This window comes from Danio rerio, chromosome 24 (assembly GCF_052040795.2).
Source record: "Danio rerio strain M-AB ecotype USA chromosome 24, GRCz13ab, whole genome shotgun sequence".
Classification (NCBI taxonomy): domain Eukaryota; kingdom Metazoa; phylum Chordata; class Actinopteri; order Cypriniformes; family Danionidae; genus Danio; species Danio rerio.
Window position 1 is genome coordinate 37,389,269 of NC_141044.1, and position 25,829 is coordinate 37,415,097.

Consider the following 25,829-nt stretch of genomic DNA (forward strand, 5'->3'; position numbering starts at 1 on the left):
AGTCAAAACACTTGCACTTCTTTTTAGATTCAGGTTTTGTAAGCCTGAAGAAATGACAGAATGCTAATTCGATAGCTGAAAAGAGGGAAAATCAGAGGGAGATGACTGATTTATAAAGCCTTAGCTACATGATTTCAGCCTTGCTGCTTGTAATAGCTGTCAGAGGACAGAAAAATCAAAGAAGAAAAGCCATTAGAAAAAAACAAGAGTACATAAAGTTTTAAAGCGCCTCCATAAAAAAAGACCGGAGACATGAAACATGGAGAAAGAAACAAGACATTCCAGTGACAAATAGAGGATATTATTCATTAAAGGGATAGTTCACCCAAAATTTAAAATTCTGTCATCATTTACTCATCCTTCACTTGTTTCCAACATTTATGAGTTTCTGTCTTCTGTTGAGCACTAAAGATGATATTTTGAAGAAAGCTGGAAATCAGACTTCGATAGTTGATTTCCTACCAAGTCAATGGTCAATGGTTAGTGTTCAACAGTAAAAAGAATCTCAAAGGTTTATGAGGGAGTAACTAATAAGTCATTTTTCATTTTTAGGTGAACTACCCCTTAAAATTGACTGACTGGATCACAAGCCCACAGTGTGTTTATTTATTCTATTACTTCATAGATTTGATTATTTTATTTATGTCTTGTTTTTATACTGTTAGAATAAAAAGAAAAAAACATACAAAAAGTCTAAATGGATAAACTAAAAGAATTTACAAAACCGACATTCCTCTGATGTCAAGGTCATATAAATAGCAGTAACAAAACTTCACTACAAGCGTCATAAAAAAAGCAAGTCAGTCTACAAAGTGCACAAAGCCAGACAAGAATTAGAAATCAATTTCTGGGGCTTAAATATATATATATATATATATATATATATATATATATATATATATATATATATATATATATATATATATATATATATATATATATAAAATTTAGAATAATTTCTTGATATTATTATTATTTTTTTTAGGTATGCATGATATAAATCGCCGGCCATGTCAATATCAGCCGATAAATGCTATTTTTAATGTTATCGTTATCGGTTTAATATCAGATTTAAGCCGATAGATTACGCAATTGTACAGAACTGCACATGCGTGGATCCAACTTGTTCAGACCTGTTCGGTGCACATTGTTTATTCCTTCAAAGTCTGTCCTTTTTTGTGTGGTATTGCTGTGATTTAATATCTCAGTAAGTTACCATATTCCTTATGATTGTAGATATGTTTTATTGAGTGCCATTGTATATTTTGGTTTAAACTGCCTGCCAAAAACGTTTAAGAGCACATTTTTATATATTTTTATACATTAAGTCCTAAGTGGACTATTTTGGGATAGTTCACCCAAAATTTAAAACTCTTTCAATTACATTGTTCCAAACATGTAACCACACTCTCAGAAATAAAGGTACGAGAGCTGTCACTGGGGTGGTACACTCTCAGAAATAAAGGTACGCAAGTTGTCACTGGGGTGGTACCTTTTCAAAAGACACACATTTGTACTCGAAGGGTCCATATTGGTACCTCAAAAGTATATATTAGTACCTACAAATTTTAAGGGGAACACTTTTGTACTTTTAAGGTACTAATATGTTCCCTTGAGGTGTTAATACGGCCCGTTTAGGTACAATATTGTACCTTTTGAAAAGGTCCGACCCCAGTGACAGCTTGCGTACCTTTATTTCTGAGAGTGTACTTTTTAAAAGTTACACATTTGTACTTAAAGAGCCCATATTGGTACCTCAAAAGTATATATTAGTACCTAAACATTTTAAGAGGTACACTTTTGTACTTTTTAGGTACTAACTTGTACCCTTGAGGTATTAATATGGACCTTTTGGGTACAAATATATGCCTTTTGAAAAGATACCACCACCGTGACATATCTGGTACCTTTATTTCTGAGAGTGCAGACACGCACAGTATTTGTTTTTCCAATAGAGGTCAATCTTTACAGGTTTTCAGCTTTCTTCAACATATCTTCTTTAGTGTTAAACATACAGTAAGAAAGAAATGGGTTATAACCACTTGAGGCTAAGTAAATACTGTAAATTTACATTTTTGGGTGAACTATCCCTTTAACAGACAAACCGAATGGAAAGCATGACAGAACTAAAACAAGTCCATCAAAGTGATTGATAATAATTATCTGTAGTCCAGGCTCTGCACACATGCTCACTCTGACAACCATAAAGGTACTTACAGACAAAAGAAAAATGGTCAAAACCCTGCCAGAAATTAAATCATTTTTAAAACAATCACACACCCATCAGTGAAGTCATTGGGTTGCTTAAAAAACCCATTCAAAATGAAATGATGAAGCAGAATGAGTCATTGGCTGGATGAAAAATCAGGTTGCAGCTCAAGGCCCAAGGGCTTCAAGGCCCGAAGGCAAGCGCCAAATTGGTCCTATGGTTAACCCAAGCCTGTGCCACATGGACATTACAGCTTAATGTCTTTCTTTCTCTCTCTCTGTGTGTGTGTGTGTGTGTGTGTGTGTGTGTGTGCATGTGCCAAACTCTGAACCTCATCTCATAATACACATAGAACTAAATCAATAACAGACTCATGAAAAAATGATTTAGTATAATAAAGGGTTTTATTTCAAATTCTATTTTTTATATGTTAAATTTAAGACTTTTAAGACCATAATGAATGAAATTTAGCCCTACCCCTTCAGGCTAAAGAGAATTTTGACATCCTTACCCCTTCACGTGAATGTGCAAAACGAGGGGTAAGGAGAAGGGCTAAAGGGTAGAATTGGGATTGGGCCAAAATGCAAAAACAAGTTTTCAGGTGTCCAGTCCTCTACTGAAATAAATAAAACAAATCTAAACAAACAAACTACCTTTTCTGTAAATAAGTAATCGGCAAAAATAAAAATAAAATAGTAAAGCAATTCTAATAAAAATTTTAAAAGGTATATAATAAAAATAAAACAACAAATGATCTAAAAACCTCTATTTAAAGGTCTATTTATCTATGCAAACCTTTATTTAACATACAGTGTGTTCAGCATATTTAAGTACACTCCTCACAAATCTATATTTTAAATTCATATTTTTAATAGGAAGCTATACAATGTGCATATACATAAGATTGGTCAGTATCAAATCTGGAGCTTATCTAACATAATAATTTACAATAATGGTCCAAAAATTAGTACAACCAAATTTATATAGTTTATAGAAAAAAAAATTACATACAAATTTTAAAGAGGAAAAATTAAGAGAAGCTAAAAAATAATTGTGGAAAATTCTGTGGGTAGTAATTTTTTATTTTATTTTTTTGCAATATTTTGTTTGAGGTTAATGGTATTTTCTTTCCATTTTTAAAAAATGTTTGGTCACTAAAATATAATTTTAATAAACATATCTGTATAACTCTTTTTTGTTTAAATTTGTTTAAATGCACCAAAATACATTGAATATTTTATCCAGCATTTTCGAAATGGGGTGTAGTCAAATACAATCACATACATTTATCAGTGGCATTATCGGTCTACACGTATATGCAGTCTATATATAGTAGTCCTTCGTTAATCGTGGGAGTTACGTTCTAAGAATAGCCCACAATAGGTGAAATCCACAAAGTAGTCAGCTTTATTTTTTACAATTATTATAGATGTTTTAAGGCTGTAAAACCCCTCACTTCATGCACTTTTCTCAGAAAGGCATGAACATTTTCACACTTATTTCTCGATTAAACACTCAAACTTCTACCTTCCTTTAGCATGTCCAGAAGTCCAAATTTTTGTGCGATGGTTAGCATCTTTCCTTAGCATTTGGGTGCTACCATGAGACCCTTTGACGGTGCAGAATGTTTTGTATTGTTGGGGAGAAAACTTGCAAACATACAGTACAGCACTTTAGAGTCACACTGCTAGCGATCGAAGATGCTGAATGAACAGAGGAGACTGACTGACAATGGTCTACAGCCAATCAGAAGGCAGAACACAATGCATGAATCAGGGTGTAGAACAAAAAGTGCTGTAAAAAATGCATGTTAATTGGCACAAAAAAAGGTGAACCGCGTTGTGGCGAGGGACCACTGTATAATAGTTTAGGGTTACAATAATTCAGCTAAATCATACCCGTCAACACTATGATGAGAAAATAAGGGATACGCCCACCATTATAAGGGATAACCTCCCCCAAAAAAATCCCAAAATTACTAAATATGTTCTTCTGGAGCTGTTTCATTGTAAATAAATAGTTAAACAGTCAGTGATATGTTTTATTATTATTATTTACAAAAGAAAAAATAGTATACATTAGCAGCAAATAAATTAGCAAACAGCTTATTAAAATGAGCTATTGTAAAGAAATAGAATCAAATTATTAAATCTCAATAGCATTTTCCTTGCTGAATAACTCACACATTCTGATTAAAGCAACAAATTAATCTAATTTATTTGGATTTTTTGTTTTTATTACATTAAATAACAGATTCCCTTTAAAAACGCACACATCTAACATTATAATGAAGGCATTCGACTGCTTTCCTAACTTTTTAATGCTAATTTAGGACAAAATTAGTTATGTTTGGGGGAGGAAAAAAACCCCCACCAAGATCAACATCTTTAGATGTTATCATTATTAATTATGTGTCTGTTTGAACACGCATCAAAAGCCCAGACTTTTGCTCCGCTTTAAATCATGTTTACAGAATCCGTTTGGGAAACAGCATCTATTTATCACTATGGAGTTCATCAGCTAACAGTGACACACCGCTGTAGGACGGCAACAGCACCTATAAATAAAAAGCAAAGGGAATATCGCCGTTTTTATATTTATGGGGTATATGTCGAAGTATGCTAATAGGACTTCTAATTAGTCAGTAACCTGGGTTAAGAGCTTCCGGTGAACTGTATGCCAATGCAAAAATCGGTGTGATGTCCGATATAAAGTGGTTCTCAGACTGTACAAGAAGCACTGCATTAAATTACCTTTTCACCGCCATGTCTTTATAATATGAGCATTTATTTTACCCCAGTATATTCAATGGAGCTTCTGCACTAGCCTGCCGATTCTAACGGGTTTTAGAGGGGTTTTGGCAATTTCCAGGCTGGTTTCCAGCCATTTCCAGCCTGGTCTTAGCTGGTCAGGCTAGGAGATGACCAGCTAAATCCAGCTTGACCAGCCTGGTTTAAGCTGGACATAGCTGGTTTTGGCTGGGCTCCCAGCCTGGCTAGGCTGGTCAAGCTGGTTTTAGCTGGTCATCTCCTAGCCTGACCAGCTAAGACCAGGCTGGAAATGGCTGGAAACCAGCCTGGAAATGGCCAAAACCCCTCTAAAACCAGCCTGGTCGACCAGCTAAAACCAGCCAACCAGCCTAGGCTGGTTTAAGTTGTTTTTTTCAGTAGGGGAGAGCTGTAAAAAAAACGAGAGAATCCCAGAAAAAACGGGAGGAGTGACAGGTATGAGACAAATCCCTCCATTATATAAATATATTTGTTTAGTGGACCACATCTCTGACACCTTAATGCTCAGAACAGCACTGAAATGCGTAATACACAATTTAAAAGCACAGAAATGAATACGCAATTTTTGACTACAAAAAAAGGTAATGTCTCCCATCTTGCATTTCTTTCCGACAGATATAGGTGCAAAAACCAACAGTTATCTGACTGCTATTAGAGTGTCTTCACAAAACATTTACATTCATGCACACAAAAGCACATGAACCGGCAGCTTTCGAGTCATCTCAACTACCTAGTGAGTGTTTGTCATCTCGCACAACAATAGCAATTACCCATGAATGATTTGCAGTGCAATGCGATGCCTTGTTGCCAGGCAACACTCATGTTAATGAAGAAAGCCTTTTCTTCTAAATAAAAAAGTATAGGGCACGCTATTCGGCCATCAGAAATAGGGGCGCTTGAAATGGATCTGCTTCACGATGACACAAACATAGTGATGCTCAAGCAGCTGAAAACATGAATGTACAGTAAGGTGCTGAGGATTGTGCTTTTGAACGCTAAAGCCTGGCATCCAGCCCTTGAGGGTTTCAGGATAACCACAGAATGTTAATAGGTACTTGGGTTTTCCTCAGTACGCTTAATTTTCATTAGAAACCGATTTCTCTCTAAACTAGATAAGTGTACACCAGGCCCAGAGGTTTTACACTGGTAGTCAGCTTTGATGTATATATTGTCAGGAGACCATATTGTAGATACCTGATCGCGGCACTTACTTTCATTAGAGTCAATCAAAAGCCACTTTAGCGAGAATTAGCGTAATGTTTGCGCTCAGAGTTTATGGCACTCATAGTACACTTAATGACAACCATTGTAGCTCATTTATTCATTTAGGATACTGAAGGAAGTTTGACAAAATGAGACACTGGGTATGCCAAACACACAAAATCACCTGTCTGCCAAGAACCCTAAATATTAAAAGAAAATTAAGTCACATAAGAAACTTGCTTATGCATTTGACATCTCAATGTATTATTATGAATCATATTCAATATTTACAATCACTTTATTAGGTGCACCTGTCCAACTGCTCGTTAACCCAAGTTTCTAATCAGCCAATCACATGGCAGCAACTCAATGCATTTCGGTATGTAGACATGGTCAAGACGATCTGCTGCAGTTCAAACAGAGCATCAGAATGAGGAAGAATATTGATTTAGAAGACTTTGAAAGTGCCATGGTTGTTGGAGCCAGACTTTTCAGTATTTCAGAAACTGCTGATCTACTGGGATTTTCATGCACAACCATCTCTAGAGTTTACAGAGAATGGTCCAAAAAACAGGAAATATCCAGTGAGCGGCAGTTTTGTGAGAGCAAATGCCTTGTTGATGCCAGAGGTCAGAAGAGAATGGGCAGACTGGTTCCAGCTGAAAGGCAACAGTAACTCAAATAAGCTCCTGTCAGCTAATAGCAGGAAACAAGGCTACAATTTACACAGGCTCACCAAAATTGGACAATAGAAGATTGGGAAAATGTTGCCTGGTCTGATGAGTCTCGATTTCTGCTGCAACATTCGAATAGTAGAGTCAGAATTTGGCGTTAACACCATGAAAGCATGGATCCATTCTGCCTTGTATTAACAGTTCAGGCTGGTGGTGTAACGTTGTGGGGTATATTTTCTGCCACACATTGTCAATGCCACAGCCAACCTAAGTATTGTTGCTGACCATGTCCATCCCTTTATCACCAGTGTACCCATCTTCTGATGGCTACTTCTAGTAGGATAGCATGCCATTGCAAAGCGTGAATCATCTCAGACTGGTTTCTTGAACAAGAGTTCATTGTACTCAAATGGCCTCCACAGTCACCAGATCTCAATCCAATAGAGCATCTTTGGGATGTGGTGGTACGAGAGATTCACATCATGGATGTGCAGCCAACAGATCTGCAGCAACTACGTGATGCTTTCATGTTAATATGGAGCAAAATCTCTGAGGAATATTTCCAGTACCTTGTTGAATCTATGCCACGAAGAATTAGGCAGTTCTGAAAGCAAAAGCAGGTCCTACCCGTAACTAGCAAGGTGTACCTAATAAAGTGGCTGGTGGGTATATAATCCTATTTTTTGTAATTTATCTGGAAACTAAGTGACCCTTAGATAAAAATGTAATGTTACATGACATATTCCTGTTTACAACATCCTGACACCACTGGGCTATTATTTTACATGCAATGTTTATTTTGTGCTTTATCTAGTGGTGGATGAAAATAATGATTTTTTTATTTGCGTTTTGCTGGCATTTGCTACGCAGAGATATTAAACAGCAGACAATAAAGAGCATAACACAGCATTTACTGTTTGAATTTCCAGATAAATTGGACAAAATGGATGGTTTCTTGCCAAAAGTAACAAAAACACAGAGCTTTGTAATTATTGAACAGCATGTGCCATGTATAATATCAACTGAAACAGCACAGACTGGGATAGGTTTTAATTGACCACATTTAGTAGTGGTTAAAACAACAGTGTATGTGTTAGGTACACATGTATAAAAAATTTATATAAATTTGCATGTAGTTACAAAATAGGGATGCACAGATATCAATTTATTTGACCGATAACTAGGGCCAGACAGAATCTGTGAACATTTTTTTGCTATTTCTGCGCAAGAGGGTTATAATAAATCTGCAAATTTATGTATAATGATTTTAGGACTACCGTAACGTAAAAACAATATATGGAAAAAAAATATTTAGTTAGTGTTTACAATGCAAATCCAATTAGATCCTATTATTTGGTAAACAAAGCAGGTCTTTAATATAATATATTTACTAAAAGACAGAAAATATGACTTTACAAACTGTATTATAAGTAAATCAAATGAACACTTTCATGTTAGTCAGTAATATTACCGAAATTAATAAAAAAAAAAAAAAAAAAAACTAAACCTAAAATAAAACATTTCCTTAACTTTTCCTAAAATAAAATATAGTATGTTCTCATTGGGTAAAAATAGTTGTTTTTTACCCAGACAATTTAAAAAGAACTTATTTTAGCATAGTAACCAGAATCCTGTGATATCATGAAACTGTGATGTTTCTATTAAAGGTTATCATAGCTTCAGAAACTTATTATGGCCCATGCCTAGATTGGTTAACACTTCATTCGCCTCATTCCCATGAATAGCGCAACAGGATGTTTATTTGCATCTTTGCATTGACTTAACATCACTCATTAAAATCACTCACGATTGACGTACATACACATATATACATACATATAGTATAGCTGCACAATGTTGAAAAAATCTGACATTGCAATATTTTATTTTTCTGCGATATATATTTCATTCGATTCATCTTTACTTCTATAGAGTTTTTACAAAGTAAATTGTGTCAAAGCAGCATAACATAGTAGTTTTACTAAAAACTGTGTCAGTCCCATTTCCAGAGTTCAAGTTCAGAGATATTTATTGTGATTTAATGCATCTATAATTTCATCAAATAACTAAACAGCACTACTTAGAAAGAATTAAAATTTATCTATGACTTTTGCTTCAATACAATCATAATTTGTTCCTTAATAATAGACATTAAGATAGCTTAGGTATTAGGTTGGATTTTGTACATGTTAAAATTACGCTGCAAAGTTTTTAATGTATAAATAATTAACAATTAAACAATTATTCTTTATTAAACTTCCATATGGTAAAATGTCTTATACCTGAATGCTTAAATCTCTCTCACGCCTTAAAAAACCATGCAAATGATACAATTCCACTCCATTATGATTAAACTCTGCAATAAATCCACAAATCTCATGCTCTGAACTGAGACTCTTGCTCAGATATAATCCAAACTCAACATAAGCCATCTATGCAATGTGACTATTGCGAATGCACACACTGCGATGTCGATGCAGAAATAATATATTGTTCAGCCCTAAATACAGTGTTACACAGATTTCCCTCCACATGTAAATGCATCAGCCTATTTTGTTAGCTTATTATAGTTGCAAATATTCATGTAATGTGTGATCTCACATTAAACGAATCTCACATTTTAAATTTATAGTCCATGAATGGCAAATACTATAACTTACACCTAAAAAACCCTTCAAAGAAAACAGCACTCCTGTAAGCTACTGTACATTTTCACTTAAGGGTAAAAAGTGGAATAATTTTCACAGCGTGATACTCAATACCCTTGAATAGTTTTAGAAGAGTTCCTTTTTAACTCAATATTTCCACTAGTATTGCACAACATGTATTTGATTATATTACTTTAAACACATTATTTACTTCGATTGTGAAAAGATTGACCAATAAATTCCCTTAAAAACAAAGTTGAATTCAAATGGGTTAAATAAAACATTTCTTTAAAGCATATTTTGAACAAGTGTGGAAGATTCCCTGGAGGTAAAGAGAATCTGTGTCCTCTCATTTCCCACTCATCCATGCCTGAGACTTGCGAAATTCTTATTATGATTGTGCCTGCTGATATTTAAAGTGTTCATAAAGCCTCTTTCTATGAGGTGAGGACCGGCATTAACCCCAATGTTCAACATCACCTTCACCTTAACTTAGACCATAATGATAGCCCAAGTCATTTGTTCCACGTCCAAACCGCGATCCAAGAATAAATTAGAATCAGTCACAGGATTTAACAATATCTGCTGCATAACTCAGAGCGTATGCAGAGAAATCCAATTAAAAAGAGAAGTAAATGGAAAAATCCAGAAAAAAAGAAAGGATTGTGTCCTATAGCAGTAGCTTCTGTAATCAAATATTATTTGTGTGTAATATCAAACCACCAGTTTCACATATGTTGGCCTCTTTTTACTCAGTCTTTAAGATGAAATGTACAGTATTTAACATTCAGAGCCAAAACATGAAATTTTGCCCTTTGCCCCAGCTGTATTTATTATAATTTCCTTATTAAAACAAGGTATTTATTGACCTATGATTACAGCTAAGACTTAACTGCCAGGTAAATGAACTGGAAAATATGAAATAGCAGAAATGATTTACAGCTTACATGTAGTGCTGACAAAATAAACCACTGTCAACCAATTTTAAAATGAAGTTCATCAGTCTGTATACCAAACATGCTCCTAAAAATTGCATGCCAGGGGTGGGAAATTCATTTTTCTAAGGAGCCACATTAGACTCTGGAATGGTTTTAAAGGGCCAGACCAAAATAGTTAATCTGTTATTTCAATAAACATTCATAAAAAGCTCAAAACAAAATCAATTTTATACAAAACATATTTTAAAAGTATTCTAAAGACCAGCATCACAATATCAACCTAAATGCCAGAGGGTTGTTTGTTTGATTGCTTCACCTTAGTTAATTTTTGTTTGTTCGTTCATTTATCCATTCGTTATTTTTATGTTCAGTGAAAGAATAGCCTGTGTTAGGCTCAACAGGCGCACTGATGTCAGGTTGAATGTGAGGTGGATATGTGATGTAATGATCAACACTGAGAAATGATCTGTATCTGGATTTGTTAAATCTTTAATCTGAGGTCATTAATCTTCCTTTATTACTGTGTATTTCCATACAAAGTATGAAGCTGCTTGGTTAGTTCCTGTCACATGATGCGTGGTTCGCTCAAGGCACTCTAATGTTTCCATTTTTTGGCACTTGAAAAACTTAAATGTGATATATGACATGTGCATCCCTTCCTATTTGCGAGATGAACCCACAATAAAAAAAAAATACTGCAAAATTGTAGCAAACAATTTATGTGTGTTAAATTTAAACAAATTAAATTAAGTAACATTTAAATTCATTTATTTGGGCTGAAATTAAACAAACAAATTGTTTACAATAACATAAAAAAATTTGTAAATTCAAGGAATCATCTTTGAATAATTTTTCAGTGCATGCATCTCCATTTGAAGTGACGAAACAGAGCGCGCAAATATGTAATATTCTCCCTTTGTTGACTCGCGATATCAGACCTGCACATTGCAATGCCCTGTTTGAAGTTGAATTTAAATTAAATAAATACTTCACACGGGCCACTCAAAGAAGTCCAGTGGGCCACATGTGGCACGGGAGCCAAAAAATGCTGAGGTCTGCTCTTAAAGGGCCATGAAACCCCCTCGTTTCAGCAGGGTGTTTTCACACCTCTACTTTGGAAAAAGTCAGAAAAGTGGGCGTGTCCAGCTCTGTTTAGGGGGGAGTGTCGGAGGAAGAAAAGTGGGACGGTGTGGGAGTGTCTATTTGTGCACGCGCGAGTTTCAGAGTCAAAATACACACCCACACAGACAGGAGAAAAAGTGATGGTGTTTAACCTACATGGACATCTGTAGTCGAATTATTTGCCAAATTATTAAATGTTGGACTTTAACTGCAGTTTGGCTCTTTCATTCAGGGAATTCATTCATGCCTCTCGCGACAAACGAGATATTTGATTCGAGGAACTGCTGCAAGCGTGTATTTTTCATGCAATGTTTGATACCGCACGGCGAATGAGAGAAAAAAAACCTCTGCATTTCCCGGAAACTTAGATGCACACGGCAGGTAGTGTCAGAAAGCCGCGTGTGTTATTCCGGTCACAAAATGCGGTGCTAACATTTCTGCACTCAGTGCAATAGTTAACTTAATTCGATACGAACAAACTGAATAAACAAAGAGCACTGGTCGCTCACTTACCAAATCTGTAGAGACAGGACAATCACCAGCAACTAGAGCCGCGTCTTTATGAAGAGAATACTACAAGCAAATCCAGATCTCAGCGTTTGCAGATGAGAACAGCTCTCAGGTAAACAACAATCCTCCTTAGACACGCAAGTTATTATTGTCGCGCGTCGCCTGTTAATCCACACGTGATCCAGATAAGCTCTCACAGAGAGAAAATGAAAACGAAACTTAACAGCAGCAAACTATAAAAGCAACACGTCACGCTTGTTTTGCCAACACAACGTGGCGTCTTTGTGGTGTAAACACGGTGACAATAATGAATATTAATGAAGTTACACAATAGAGCGCGCTGATTGGTTTGACCCAAGCCTTACTCATGCATTAATGCATCACACTGTAAGACGTAATAAGACTCACTCAGGCACAGACGCCCAGTCTGCACGCTGGAATACAACGCTATTATGTCATGGCCGTGACGCAGCTTCAAAAATTCGTTTCAAACAGGGAGTACGAATTTGCTTGAAATAACGCAAAAACAACCAATTTACACTTTTTAGTGAAATATAGGTGTCCTAATAGTGTTTTTAGCAGTGTGGGACACATATACGACTGTCAACAGCTCAAAAAATGTGTTTTGGTGTTTCGTGACCCTTTAACAATAAAGGCTCTTTTTGATCTTGACTTCCATAAATCCCCTTCAAATGTACAAAATACTCTTACTAGTGGAACAAAAACTTCTTTGAAATAGGGGGGAAAATAAATAAAGATTTTCTTTTTTTTTTTTAGTGTAGCTTCATGATATAGTGTTTTTGAAGAGGCAATAACAGAGGCAATATTGACTAGTTTGGTTAAAATCTATTCTAAATACCAATATTCTTTCAAAAATTAGCATTTTGTTCTCAGGTTCCTGTTATATGTATACTTTAAGGTCAATGAAAACAACTTATTCAATGCCACAAATTGAAATAACTAAAACACAGACTTAAAAAAATACAAATAAATAAATAACCAAACTAGCCAATATTGCCTGTATACTAGGGCTGCACAACATATCGTTTCAGCATCAATATCTCAATGTGATCTTTCACAATAATCACATCACAATCACATTATATTATAATTTATCATGCATGCGTTTCTGATGCCTGTGACTTTATAATAATTTAAAAAACATTCAGGCATAAGAAATTGTACCATTTGTGACCTTAACGATAATTAATTTTATTCAATTATTTTTATTTTTATCATTCAGTTACTGTACTTGAATACTGTCAGACTCGGGAAACGATAAAACACTATTTCAATTTTAGAATTGTCTTGACTGTTTTTATAGATCGTTATGCATGAAAATACTCGCAACACAATATAATGCAAATAGCACAGACCACAAGATTCTGACGGTATGATAACCTTGGATAAAAATGTCACAGTTTTACAGTATTGTGATTGCTGCTCTAAAATATATTATTTTTTAATGTCCGAATAAAAAACAAAAACATTTTTCTCCTTTGAACACAATATATTTTATCTTGAGAAACGTTTAAAGTATTTTGGAGCAGTTAACATGTCAGGCTAAATAATTCAAATGAATCAATGACTTCTGTATTAGTTTTAAAAACACAGATTTCTTCACAATTTAAAATGGCATCTTTGCAGATCTTTTCTGCTGGAGATACTGTTGTCCTAAAAACTAAAACGTAAATAAAAGAATCTCACATATACCATAAGAACGGTCCAGCAGAACATTTTTAAAACCTTAACTATTACTAAACCGCAGTATACCTTGAAAACCGTCATCATCCCATGCCTAGTCAGGGGACCCCAAAAAGTTTATAGATTGAACTGGTGACAATATAACATCGCAATATAATGTATATCGCAAAATTAAAAAAAATTGCAATGTTAGATTTGTCCAATACCGCGCAGCCCTACTCTAAAACAGTATATAAGTATTGTTTATTATTGAAACTTACATAACTTGCATGTTATTCTCTCAAATTGATTTCTCTGACTCTTATCAGAATTGCATTTTGCATTACCCATACATTTGCGTAATTACAGGGAGAGCTAAATGGATTGAGAGAGCATGTGTTCTCTTGTAATGTCTCAGAGTCGCCATTTGAGAGTTGACAGTCAATTTTGATTTTATCGCCCAGCCGCCATTGATTCATATATGCAACTGCATATTCCAACTTATAGATTTTCTGCTGCAAATCCATTTGCACAGAAAACCTACATGGCACCAGCAAAAAACTGAGAAGTCTCTTGTCAACAAAGGAGTAAGCCTGAAGGGAATAAAAAACTAGTATGCGTAATTCAATACACACCGTCTGAGTCAATGACCCAGCGTAGCTCGTGTCAAGTGATTTCAGCCTATATGCCAACAGTGCTTGTACTCCAGCTTGCCACAAGGTTCAACTAAAGAAGAATAGACCAACCATGGTAACTTACAGTGGTGAAGTTTAAAGGAAAGCACTCCTCTCCTCTGAAGCTGCACTGCAAGAGCATTTCGTTGATATCGTGGCCCGTTCGGTTGTAAAAATCCGTCATGTTGAATTGTTTAGGCTTGAAACCATTAAAACTAGCCTTCTCCTTCAATAAAGTTAAGACTTCCGGGTCGGCCAAGTGCGGGTTAGCGATCTGATAGTTCTCATTGAGCAGTGCCAACAGCTCCCCCACATGGTACAGATCGTTCTTTGTGATCTTCGAGAAGCGAAATTCGTTGAGGTTACAGAAGGTGACGGCTGGGAAAGTGAGGTTGGGGGCCGCCACTTCATCGAGTTTAGTGACGTGAGGAAACTCGAAGTAATAATACACACGATCCATACACACGTACATTAGAAGACCCAGAGAGCCCATGAAAGACAGCGTCCATAGGAAGCGGCGGAACGTCATATGCCCGTAGGCGAAAATGTGGCTCATGCCATGCAACGTGGAGTTGTTGGCGAAAACTTGCAGGTTGGACGGCCTCATGCTTTCAATGCTGTCTTCTGAGTCTCCCTTCATGGCTGTCATTGGTTATCCAGTTGTATTATTGATGAAGCGTTTCAAGTCTAGACGCTTGAGAAGTCTTTGAAGAGGTTCTTTAGGTAGTTTTCCAGTCAACGGTAGTCCTGCAACCTCTTCCGAAAAAGCAGCTGTCATGCCATGCAGAACCGAACACAATGACAGCAAGTCACATGAAAAGGAAGCAGCACAAAGAAGTACAAGCACAAGTGTGGGAATGAAGATCGCAATGGGAAGATCTCTCTTGATTGGAGCGTGTCTCCTCCGGTCCGCACAGAATGGATTTTTTTTTTACATCGCTATGACGATGGCATGGAATGAATTGGTGAATGGGAAGATTACAACAGCCTAACGTCTGTTGCTTGTCGCTGGCTACGTCCCCCCTGCGCCACTCCCCTGCTGAAAATCAAGGGTCACAGACCTCCTCCAAGCCCACCTCTGTGTTTGACAGCCTCAGCTGGGTTTCCTTGTGTCTCCTGGATTCGCGGCAAGCTGCGGAGAGCGCGGCTTCCTGATGTTTTGGAAAGCCAACGTGGTGGTCTCGCCCCGGACAGTGAGCGTTTCTTCCTCCAGATCTGGAAATGAGGATTTATGCACCTCTGCCGGCTGCCTGCCACCCCTCCTCTCTCTCCGCTGCTCTTTAGTAGTCAGGATCCATCCCACTGCTGAGCGTCTGCTTCGCCACAGCCTGCGTGTGTGTGTGTGTGTGTGTGTGTGTGTGTGTGTGTGTGTGTGTGAGAGAGAAGCATAGGGGGAGGGTGTTAGAGGGGCTGGGGGTGCTTCGACTCCAGGTTTGTATGAAAGGGAAGCTCTCGATGTGCAATGCTGTATTTCAGCTACAGGTAGTTGCAGAGAAGCAAATATCTGCACCATGTGATCTTATCTGGGGTTTGCGGGAAAGCATGTCATCATTTTTTTCTCTGATAAGGCTGGGTTTGCATTAGAAAACAGATCTGTTTTCTTAATATTTTAGCTTTTCAGCCACACTGAGAGAGCTGGGGTGTTTTGTGACTTCCGAAAACCAAGAAATTTGATGACACTTTTATAAGTCGGGCTGTGTGATGACGGTATATAGCGTATATTGAATCATATTATGCTCCATCGTTTATATTGCAATGTCACAAAAATAAATTGTTTACAGTAATACTTTTCTTATTTATAGGAGCACCATTACAAGACTGCAGACAGGTATATGGATAACAACACCGTGAGAAAGTATAAATTGATTGAATTTACAGTAATGGTACTATATCATGATATATATTGTTTTTAGAATAAGAGATGACTTACACTCCCTGACAAAAGTCTTGTTGTTGATCCCAGTTGTAAGAGCAACAAATAATAACTTGACTTCTGGTTGATCATTTGGAGAAGTGGCAGAAGGTAGATTTTTTATGAATCATCTGCTGAACTGCATCCCAATCATCACAAATACTGCTAAAGACCTATTGGAACCTACCGTCCTAATTCAATAATTAAAAATCAAGGCATGATCATAGTTTATTTTGGTAAAATAAATGTAATCTAAAGGCCTTTGCCTTTTATATAAGCCACATCTGATACCAAATGATCAACTACAGGGTTCAGTGCTACAGATTTTTTCTACTGGTCTGATCAAGCCAAATAAAAAAAAGTTAATAGCTATTTTTTGGCCGCATATTTTAAATAATGTGTCAAAAATAAAGTCTGTGAATTTAGAATTTCAATACTTTAAAAAATTGTTAATAAATGTGTTATGCAAACAAAAAGAGCAGTATGGAAAATGTGAAGGTATTTTATTGCGGTTCAAAATTATTAAACAAAAGGTGGGCTGGCATGTCTTTACGCCCCATTCACACATGGCTTCAGCATCAACGTTTGACTGAAGGCATGTCTGAAGTTGGGGCTGAAGCAATCGTAATAGCAGCGTCAGCCAATGAAGTTTAGTCAGCAATAGGCCCCTTTCTAGATGGTGTATTTGCATACAGCGATTTGATTGGCTGAAGCTTCCATCAGCACTTGAAAAGTTGAGCTAGTCCCAACTTTTTTAGCGAGCAATGCCTCTGAACCGGCGCCGACGGATCCACAATGCAATTCAGCAACGCCTGATGTTCACCCATTTAAAGTGAATGGGAATCGTTGACGCTGACGCCCCGTGTGAATGGGGCGTTATTATTGAGCCCTGAACTACAGTAGAAGTCAATTTATTATTTGTTGTTCCTAAAACTTGGATTTGTCAGGTAGTGCATATTATAATATGATATTTTTGTCAACATACTTCCAGGCAGATGTATTTGAAAATGTTTTTACTTTGAAATGTGGACTGTGAATCTGGTGTATTCAGACTTTGAAAGAAAGGTTTGTTTGTGCCACATAGTAACATGCATTTTTTTCTGATCACAAATGATCAGTTGCTTTTTATCTAAAATTACCATGCGTTCAAATACAAGTGTCGTGACCGCTGGTGTTTATATTTTATATTAAGACACCTCCCTTTTATTTCATCAAGCCCTTTATCGCTTTTGCAGAAGTATTCTGTGTTATACATGAATACGACTGAATGAACAAACACGTCAGCTGCTGACCAGCAAACAGTTTCCAGAATGTGAAAATGATTTGGATGGCTATACAATTTGGATCACAATCTGTGTTTTGGTACAATGCAAGGATGCATGAATACTTGTGGTGCATTTTCTCACAAGAGGTGGTATGTAGGTGGTTTGTTTACACACACCACGTGAAAAAAACACAATACATCTAAATCTATTATCTACTACATGAGGAGGAAGTGGTCAAAACAGGAGAAGCTTCAAATGTTTTAGACCTCATATAAGCCTGTTGTAAAGAATAAGTTCACCCAAAAATGAAAATTCCGTAATTAACAGAAGTGTTCTTGGAGCTTCATATGATTCCAGTTGTCACATGGAATGTTTTTGATTCACTTTCTGGACTTTGAACGTCTTGTGACTCTTGCTGGCTATGGAGGATGAGAAAACTCACAGATTTAACCAAAACCAAATATCTTAATAAATATGCGTTTTGAAAATAAATTAAGGTCTAAGATCATTGAAACGACATTAGGGTGAGAAATACTAACAATTTTCATTTTTGAGGCAAGCTATAACAAATAGCATAAAAAACAAGTGAATTGATGTCAGTTGACTAACTTTCATGTCAAAACAACATCAAGTTGACATTAAAATTTTCGCCAAAAACATGTCAGCTATTGATGAACATTTTTGATCTCTTTTAGGGCTGCACGATTAATCGAAAAAAGATCACGATCACGATTCGTTGGAATCTGGGAGTTTTCCGGGAGACAGAACAATATGAGTGAAAGGCGGGAGATGGGTCTGAAATACGGGGAGACTCCTGGGAAAAACAGGACTGTTGGCAGGTATGCTCCTGACCCGTGGCAAGCCATTTTGCTGTTGGAGCTGCTGTATTTTCTGGAAATTTTCGTACCCCCTTGGATTCAACTGTGTTCCTGAAAAACCCTTCCCCTTATCCATATGTCTTCAAGCTAAAGAGAATTGGAACAACCCTACCCCTTCACGTGAAATTGCAAAATAAGGGGTAAGGGAAAGGCTAAGGCGTAAAACTGGGACTAAAACACCTTATATTTTATTACTGTGTGTCGTTTTTTTTTTCGTAGTCAAATAGGCATCAATGTGTGGATGTCAAATAGACATCAAGACTTTGACATCAAATCAATTAGCATTTTGACATGTTTTTTAACATCATGGCTAATGTATATTTGATGTCGTTTTGACATCAAGGTAGTTTACAGGCATTGTAGGGATAAAAAAATCCAGTGTTCATTCGTAATTTGGAATTGACGCGATCTAATGAATGAAACTTCTTACATTACGTTGTGTCGATATTTTAGTGGTCAAAAAAAGCAATGCGTGGATGTCAAATAGACCAACATTTTGACAACAAATCAATTAGCATTTTTGACATGTTTTTTGATGACATGGCTAAGGTACACTTGATGTTGTTTTGACATCAAGGTAGTTTAAATGGATTTCAGGGATACAAAATCCCGTGATCATTCATAATTTGGAATTAAAGCTTTCAGATGAATAAAACTTTTCTTATATTTTAATACTTGTGTCGTTATTTTGGTGGTCATAAAGGCATCATTGTGAGGATGTCAAATAGACGTCAAGATTTTGACCTCAAATCGATTAGCATTTTTGACGTGTTTTTGACGTCATGGCTAATGTTTATTTGATGTTGTTTTGACATCAAGGTAGTTTAAATGCATTTTAGGAAGACATAATCCAGTTTATCAACATAATTTGGAATTAACGCTTTCAGATGAATAAAACTTTTTGTATTGTAATACTTTGTGCCATTATTTTGGTGGTCAAAAAGGCATTATTGTGAGGATCAAGATTTTGACATCAAATCGATTTGCATTTTTGAAATGCTTTTTTATTTCATGGCTAATGTCTATATGATGTTGTTTTGACATCAAGGTAGTTTAAATGCATTTTAGGGATACAAAATCCAGTGTACATTCGTAATTTGCAATTGAAGCCATCAGATGAATACAACTTTTCTTATATTTTAATACTTTGTGTTGCTATTTAGGTGGTCAAAAAGGCATCAATGTGTGGATGTTAAATAGACATCAAGATTTTGACATCGAATCGATTTGGATTTTTGACATCATGGCTAATGTCAATTTGATATTGATTTGATATCAAGGTGCCTGCTGGGAATAGTTGTTTATTTATGAGCAGATAAGTAAAAACATATCAATGCTAGGTGTATATGGTGATTTTAGGTGTCGACAAATAAAAAAGCAATCCAAAAATGTTAGTCTGGATGAATCCATCGTCATGCACTATAAGCATTACCAAAAGCAGTCTAAATGTGAATCTTAATTTATCTGGAGCTTAAGAAGAGATGGACTACTGTAGTTTGATTCAAATCCTTTCAAGACAGCAGCTGGGTAATCAGTAACTATCACTAGGCTTGATCTATGGGCTGTGGTTCAATCAATACCGATGTCCATTGTTTTGGGGGGTAATAGTTCAGGGATCCATTCACAGCGCACTTGCAAATCCAGCCTTAAATGACAAAAGATCATGGATACTGATGCTCATAGAAGACAAATTACAACAACAATCGGAAAACGGTCAGGGTAACAGATATCTCTCAACCAATTAAATCAATATCAAATCAATGAAAGAAGGCTGCGACAAAAATACATACCGCTTGTTTATAATTATTCTAGACGCAGACCAAAAGAAAACAATACTGCTTACACAGCCCAGATGCAATCCGTGTATTTGCATTCACATTCTGACTTTTGCAAATATTGTAATGTCTGGATTCTGTTTACAGGCTCCCCATTACAGCAAATATGCCGAGTGTGAGGATTAGCATATTACAATATTATTTTGCATATTTCTACATGTAAATTACTTTTGAACAGCTAACTCGGAGTCTGTTGTTATGTTGAGACTGAGCAAGCCGGCCATGTAGCATACCCAAAAGAAGTCCTTGAATAAAAGGCAAGTGGATAATGCGATAACTAAAATCGTTTTTTATTATTTCACATTCCTCTGTGTGATTTATTACCAGACATTCCTGGATGCGACACATGCGGTTTAGCTATTTGTTAACAAAACAAACGAGTAAAATCGAGAAGAGGCATAATACTGATACACTTTGAAGAAAGATGTAAAAAAATAAATAAAAATAAAAAATCTCACTGAAATATAGGTTTGATCTTAAAGGAGACCAATTATGTTCCTTTTTGCAAGATGTATAGTAAGAATCTGATGTTCCTAGAGTGTGTATGTGAAGTTTCAGTTTAAAATACCACACTAATATTTTTTATAACACTTTAAAAATGCCCCTTTTAAGCTATGATCCAAATTGTGCCATTTTTGTGACCGTCACTTTAAAGGTGCTGTTTGTAAGCATTTGATTCTTCTAAAAGTATAAAATTACCAAAATATGTTTTCAGATATTTCAGAAACAAGCTAAGTGAAGTTGTTTATCTGAAAAACAATGCTAACGTCAGTTATTCTGTTTTCAATGCGTATGCAATGTCTTTGTTTTGGGTCTTTTAAAATGCCTACAGCCACTTTAGCCAATTATATTTCATCACCCCAGCCTGGTTGGAAAATGCATTTCATTCATTCAGTCAGGAAGGCTCTCAAACCACACATCCGTGACCCAAATGCAACCTCTGGTGGACAGTAGCAGACTCCGAAATGAGACACAGATTCAGAGTTCCACAAGGTTATTAATTAGCAAATAATATAAATATTACCAACGTAAACATTAGGTGACCAGGTTACATTATAACCTTGTGTCCTAACAACATATGACAAGATTTGCAGTGATAAGCAATCTGGCTGTTTGCACCAAATGAAACACGACTAAGACTGACACGGTCATTCAGAAGCACAGAATAGTGCACTCACTGCACTCCAATGAAATAGTAAGGTTTATAATCTAATGAATACATTTTAAACCTCTTTAACATTATTAAATATAGATGCTGAATCACTGATATATGTTGGCTTGCATTATTTCGCAGTTCAATTTCAAGCGGTTTATTTTATCTTTAAGATCTGAGGTGAACTATCTGCTGCTGCTTTTAATAGTATGGCAATAAATGTCATGTAAAATGGCATTCAAACTCATATTATTAGCATCTGACACTGAATAAAGCACATAAGGTGTACCTGAGGGAATGATTGTCAGTTTTATATTGTTCAGCTGCAAGAAAGAAGCTGCAAGAAGAAGAAGAAGAAGCCGTTTCTAAATATCAATTTCAAGTGTTGCACCTTTAAATTCAAGCGAGATTGTGCTCTTTTCAAAAGAGAGCGGAGCTTCAAATGCCTATGCATCAGCATAGTGTATTCATTATCTGTATAAATGTATCTAATTTTTTTAGAATCACATTCGATACAAACCGATTGTTAGTCCTTTCTTGACAAAAGACCAAAATAAAGAAGCTTTATTTTTATGATTTGTGTCATTGTTAGTGGTTTCAGATTGTACACCTAACATAGTATGCTACCTAAAATGGTAAATACATAAATGTTTTAAAATTTACATATTTATTTTTAAATTGCAATATTGTTTGCAAATTTCAGGGAATTACCACCACAAAATCAGTCCTTAAAAAAAAATTTAAAAAAATAATAATAATAATAATAATAATAATAATTATTCGCAAAAAACTAGGGGGTCTGATTAGAGGCTGGATATATACACACACTGTTGACACACATTTGTGTTTAAACCCCTTATAAAAGTGTTTTTTGTATTATAATAGGTAGGAAAAAGGAAGAGTGGATCACAATCCTTGAGTAGTTGCTGCCTTCCAAACCTAAACATCAATTTGTTTCTACCACACCAATGGCATACGAGCAAATATGCTAATCATTTTACTTCCACCGCTGCACTCTGGGACGAGGAGTGATTGCTGTTTTGAGCACTTTCACCTGAGGGCTGACTGAATAAAAGATTGTACCTGGTCACCAGTGATTGACAGCTGAAATCATATCACATATACTGACTTGAGCTGAGTCACCAACAATACCATCATAAAACCAATTTGCTGGATGGAAACATCCAAAAATAGCAGACTAATAGCTGGTTTTAGCCACGATTGGCTGGGAATCACTTGCAGGCTTTCTGGCTAATTGTTCATTGGTCTCCAACATCGATTTTTGCTTCAACTTGCATACACTGCAACATACACTGGTAAAAAACTCTCTTGATGTCTTCTTGATTCTTTATTTGTTGCATATCTGTTTTTAGTGATGATTTTGTCGCAGGATATACCCATGTCTGTTTCACTAGTGTTAAGGACGCATGTATAATATCTGAAAGTAGTTAAAAACTCGAGAAATAAGTCAAAACAGTCTGCTTTTAAATCTTTTTTGGGTTTGCAACAGGACTGATTGAGGAACTAGTAAAATTGACTATTTTAGTTTAAAATATTACAAGAAAAGTAAATTATCTCAAGATTTACTCACCCTCAGGGCCTTCTAGGTGTACAGTATGACTTTCTTCTTTCAGTCAAATCAAGCCGAAGGTATTTTAAAAGTGATCATGGTCTTTACCAGCTCTCCAATGGCAACAGTTGGCTGATTTTTTTTTATAAGCAGTCCAAAACTGGTCCAATAAAGCTCATCCATCATTAATGAAATGTACCTCACGTGGCTCAGGGGATGAATACAGGTTTCCTGCAGTGAATCCATACGTTTCTGTAAGAGAAATTTCCAAATTTAAATCTTTGCTTAAACTTCCGGGAACCATTTTAGACTCACAAAAATGTAGACATCGCCCTCTAGTGGATTTATCATCTGAATGTGCAATAAGACATACCCGGAGCAACATGTTTTACATTTCGCAATAATGTAGACAGCGCTCTAGTGAATTTGTCACCTAAATGTGCAACAAAACACAGAGCAGTGCATTTTACATTTTGAAAAATTGTACACAGCGCCCTCTAGTGGTTTTTCCATCTGAATGTGCAACCAAACTACCCTGGGCAACTCATTTTACAATTCACAAAAATGTAAGCAACTAGGTTCTCAGTCTTCAAATGTATTAAATAAAAAAGTGTTTAAGTAAATTCATTCATTCATTCATTCATTTTCCTTCAGCAGTGGAATGAACCGCCAACTACTCTGGCATTTGTTTTACACAGCGGATGCCCTTTCAGCTGCAACCCAGTACTGGTAAACCTTTTTAAGTAGGAATTTGTAAAATAACATTTTAAAGACATTTGGTTTTCGGGCTGGAAGATACTGGGAAAATACTCAATGTTGTTGAGTGCTGAGATAAGGGTATTTCTTACGATATAGCTAATGTTGAGTTCAGACTGCATGATTTTCAAAGTAGTCGTGTCACAGATGTTTTCATGCTGCATGACTATGTGGGCTAGCATTTCGTCGCTGCTTTGTTTACACTGCAAGATGGATCGGCGACAGGGCGTTTCACACTACATGACTTTCAAATAGGAAGAATCGGTGACAACTTTGGTTTAAACTACGTTTCACAACCAAACACTGGCTGTTGGTAATCGCTGATGTTATTTTCAGTCAAAACTCATTTCACACGGCATGATTTGAATCGCCTACAGCTCCAGATATTTAGCACGCCAAATATCTCACGGGGTCGGCGACTCAGCGATCCTCTCAGATCACGTCTTTGATGGTTCACATTGTGTGATTGTTACTCACGTGAACGAGCAGCGATTGGCCTGTGATTTCAGGCATTTGTCAGCGATTTCTCAAAACCTGTCGGCGAGTCAAAATCGGGGCTAAAATCATGAATATATCATATAGGTATATATATATATATATATATATATATATATATATATATATATATATATATATATATATATATATATACATAAATATATATAAAGGTGCCATCCGATTAGTCGAGTTTGGATAAACAACCTATGGATGCAGCACACAAATGCTTGGCACATATTATTAACTTAGTCGCACTTCTCTGTGATATGGATATTGCTGATACAGTTGAAGTTGATTTGAAGTTGAAAGTTTCTCAAAATTCATTCAATAGTTTTTTGACATCTTTGATGAAAGGTTGACCAACTTTAAAATTTGACTACTGTATTAATATAGTGACAAATATATATATATATATATATATATATATATATATATATATATATATATATATATATATATATATATATATTTTTTTTTTTTTTTTTTTTTTTTTTTTTTTGCCAAATATATTTAAAAATATTTGCAGATACAATATCATATACACACAGAAATAAGTAATACACTGTTATGCGTTTTCACAACTAAGAACCAATGACCATCAGAAAAACAGTTATAAAATAAAACGGTAAATGTAAAAAAAAATTATAATAATTAATAAAACAAATACATAAACAACAGCAATAACAAAACTACAAAAGTAATAAATAAGAATAAAAACATAATAATTAAAAAAAATTACTCCTCTTCTGCTTCAAGATCTATAGTGTCAATATAATTCAACAAGGGCTTCCATGTTTTGTAAAAAGAATGTAAAGACCCTCTTAATGAAAACCTAATTTGTTCCAATTTTAAACGCGCACAAAAACAATTATTTTATCCATTTGTCATATAAAGGTGGAAATGTTTGTTTCCACTTCAGCAGAATAAGCCTCCTAGCAAATAATGTAGTAAAAGACACAACGTTCTGTATTGTTGAAGGCAAATTTGGCTCAAAACAAACTCTGAATAGTGCTGTTAGAGGGTTTGGAGTGGCTGATATGTTAAAAGTTTTTTTCAAAAGTATTGAATATTTTAGACCAAAACACTGTCAATTTTGGACAAGACCAGAACATGTGTGTGTGATTTGCTGGAGATTGTTGACACCTATTACAAGTATTACTTCTTTTTGGGTAAATTTTGGCTAATCTGGCATTAGTGTAGTGTGCTCTGTGAAGAATCTTGAACTGCATTAAACTTCGGGCACATATAGAAGAACGGTGTACAAGATTGAGTGTATACAATCCCATTCTATTTCACTGTTGGTGATCCCCAACTCTTATTCCCAGCTACTCTTATGCAGAGTTCAGACTGCATGATTTTCAAAGTAGTCGTGTCACAGATGTTTTTACACTGCATGACTATCTGGGCTAGCGTTTCGTCGCTGCTTTGTTTACACTGCAAGATGAATCGGCGACAGGGACTTTCACATTGCATGACTTTACTATAGGAAGAATCGCCGACAACTTCGTCCAA

General features: G+C 35.8%; 1 protein-coding gene and 1 long non-coding RNA gene across 9 annotated transcripts in view; both read right to left on the reverse strand.

The window, feature by feature from the left end:
- Positions 1-15,758, reverse strand: part of asic1c (acid-sensing (proton-gated) ion channel 1c) — a 215,103-nt gene extending 199,345 nt beyond the window's left edge. For 4 of the 5 annotated variants that reach the window (XM_087308417.1, XM_087308418.1, XM_087308416.1 and 1 more), the window contains exon 1: positions 14,536-15,758. In XM_087308417.1, coding sequence (XP_087164543.1) covers positions 14,536-15,099 — 564 coding nt within the window. In that variant the 5' untranslated portion in view covers positions 15,100-15,758. The remainder of the gene's footprint in view (positions 1-14,535) is intronic. The other variant, NM_214789.1, reaches the window with a different exon arrangement.
- Positions 15,759-16,418: 660 nt separating this feature from the next.
- LOC147838087 (uncharacterized) overlaps positions 16,419-25,829 on the reverse strand; it is a 30,846-nt gene continuing 21,435 nt past the window's right edge. For 2 of the 4 annotated variants that reach the window (XR_015525390.1, XR_015525389.1), the window contains one exon: positions 22,829-23,315. This is a non-coding gene — a long non-coding RNA (uncharacterized LOC147838087). Of the gene's footprint in view, positions 18,047-22,828; positions 23,316-25,829 lie in introns of those variants that run through there. The other 2 variants (XR_015525391.1, XR_015525392.1) reach the window with 2 other exon arrangements.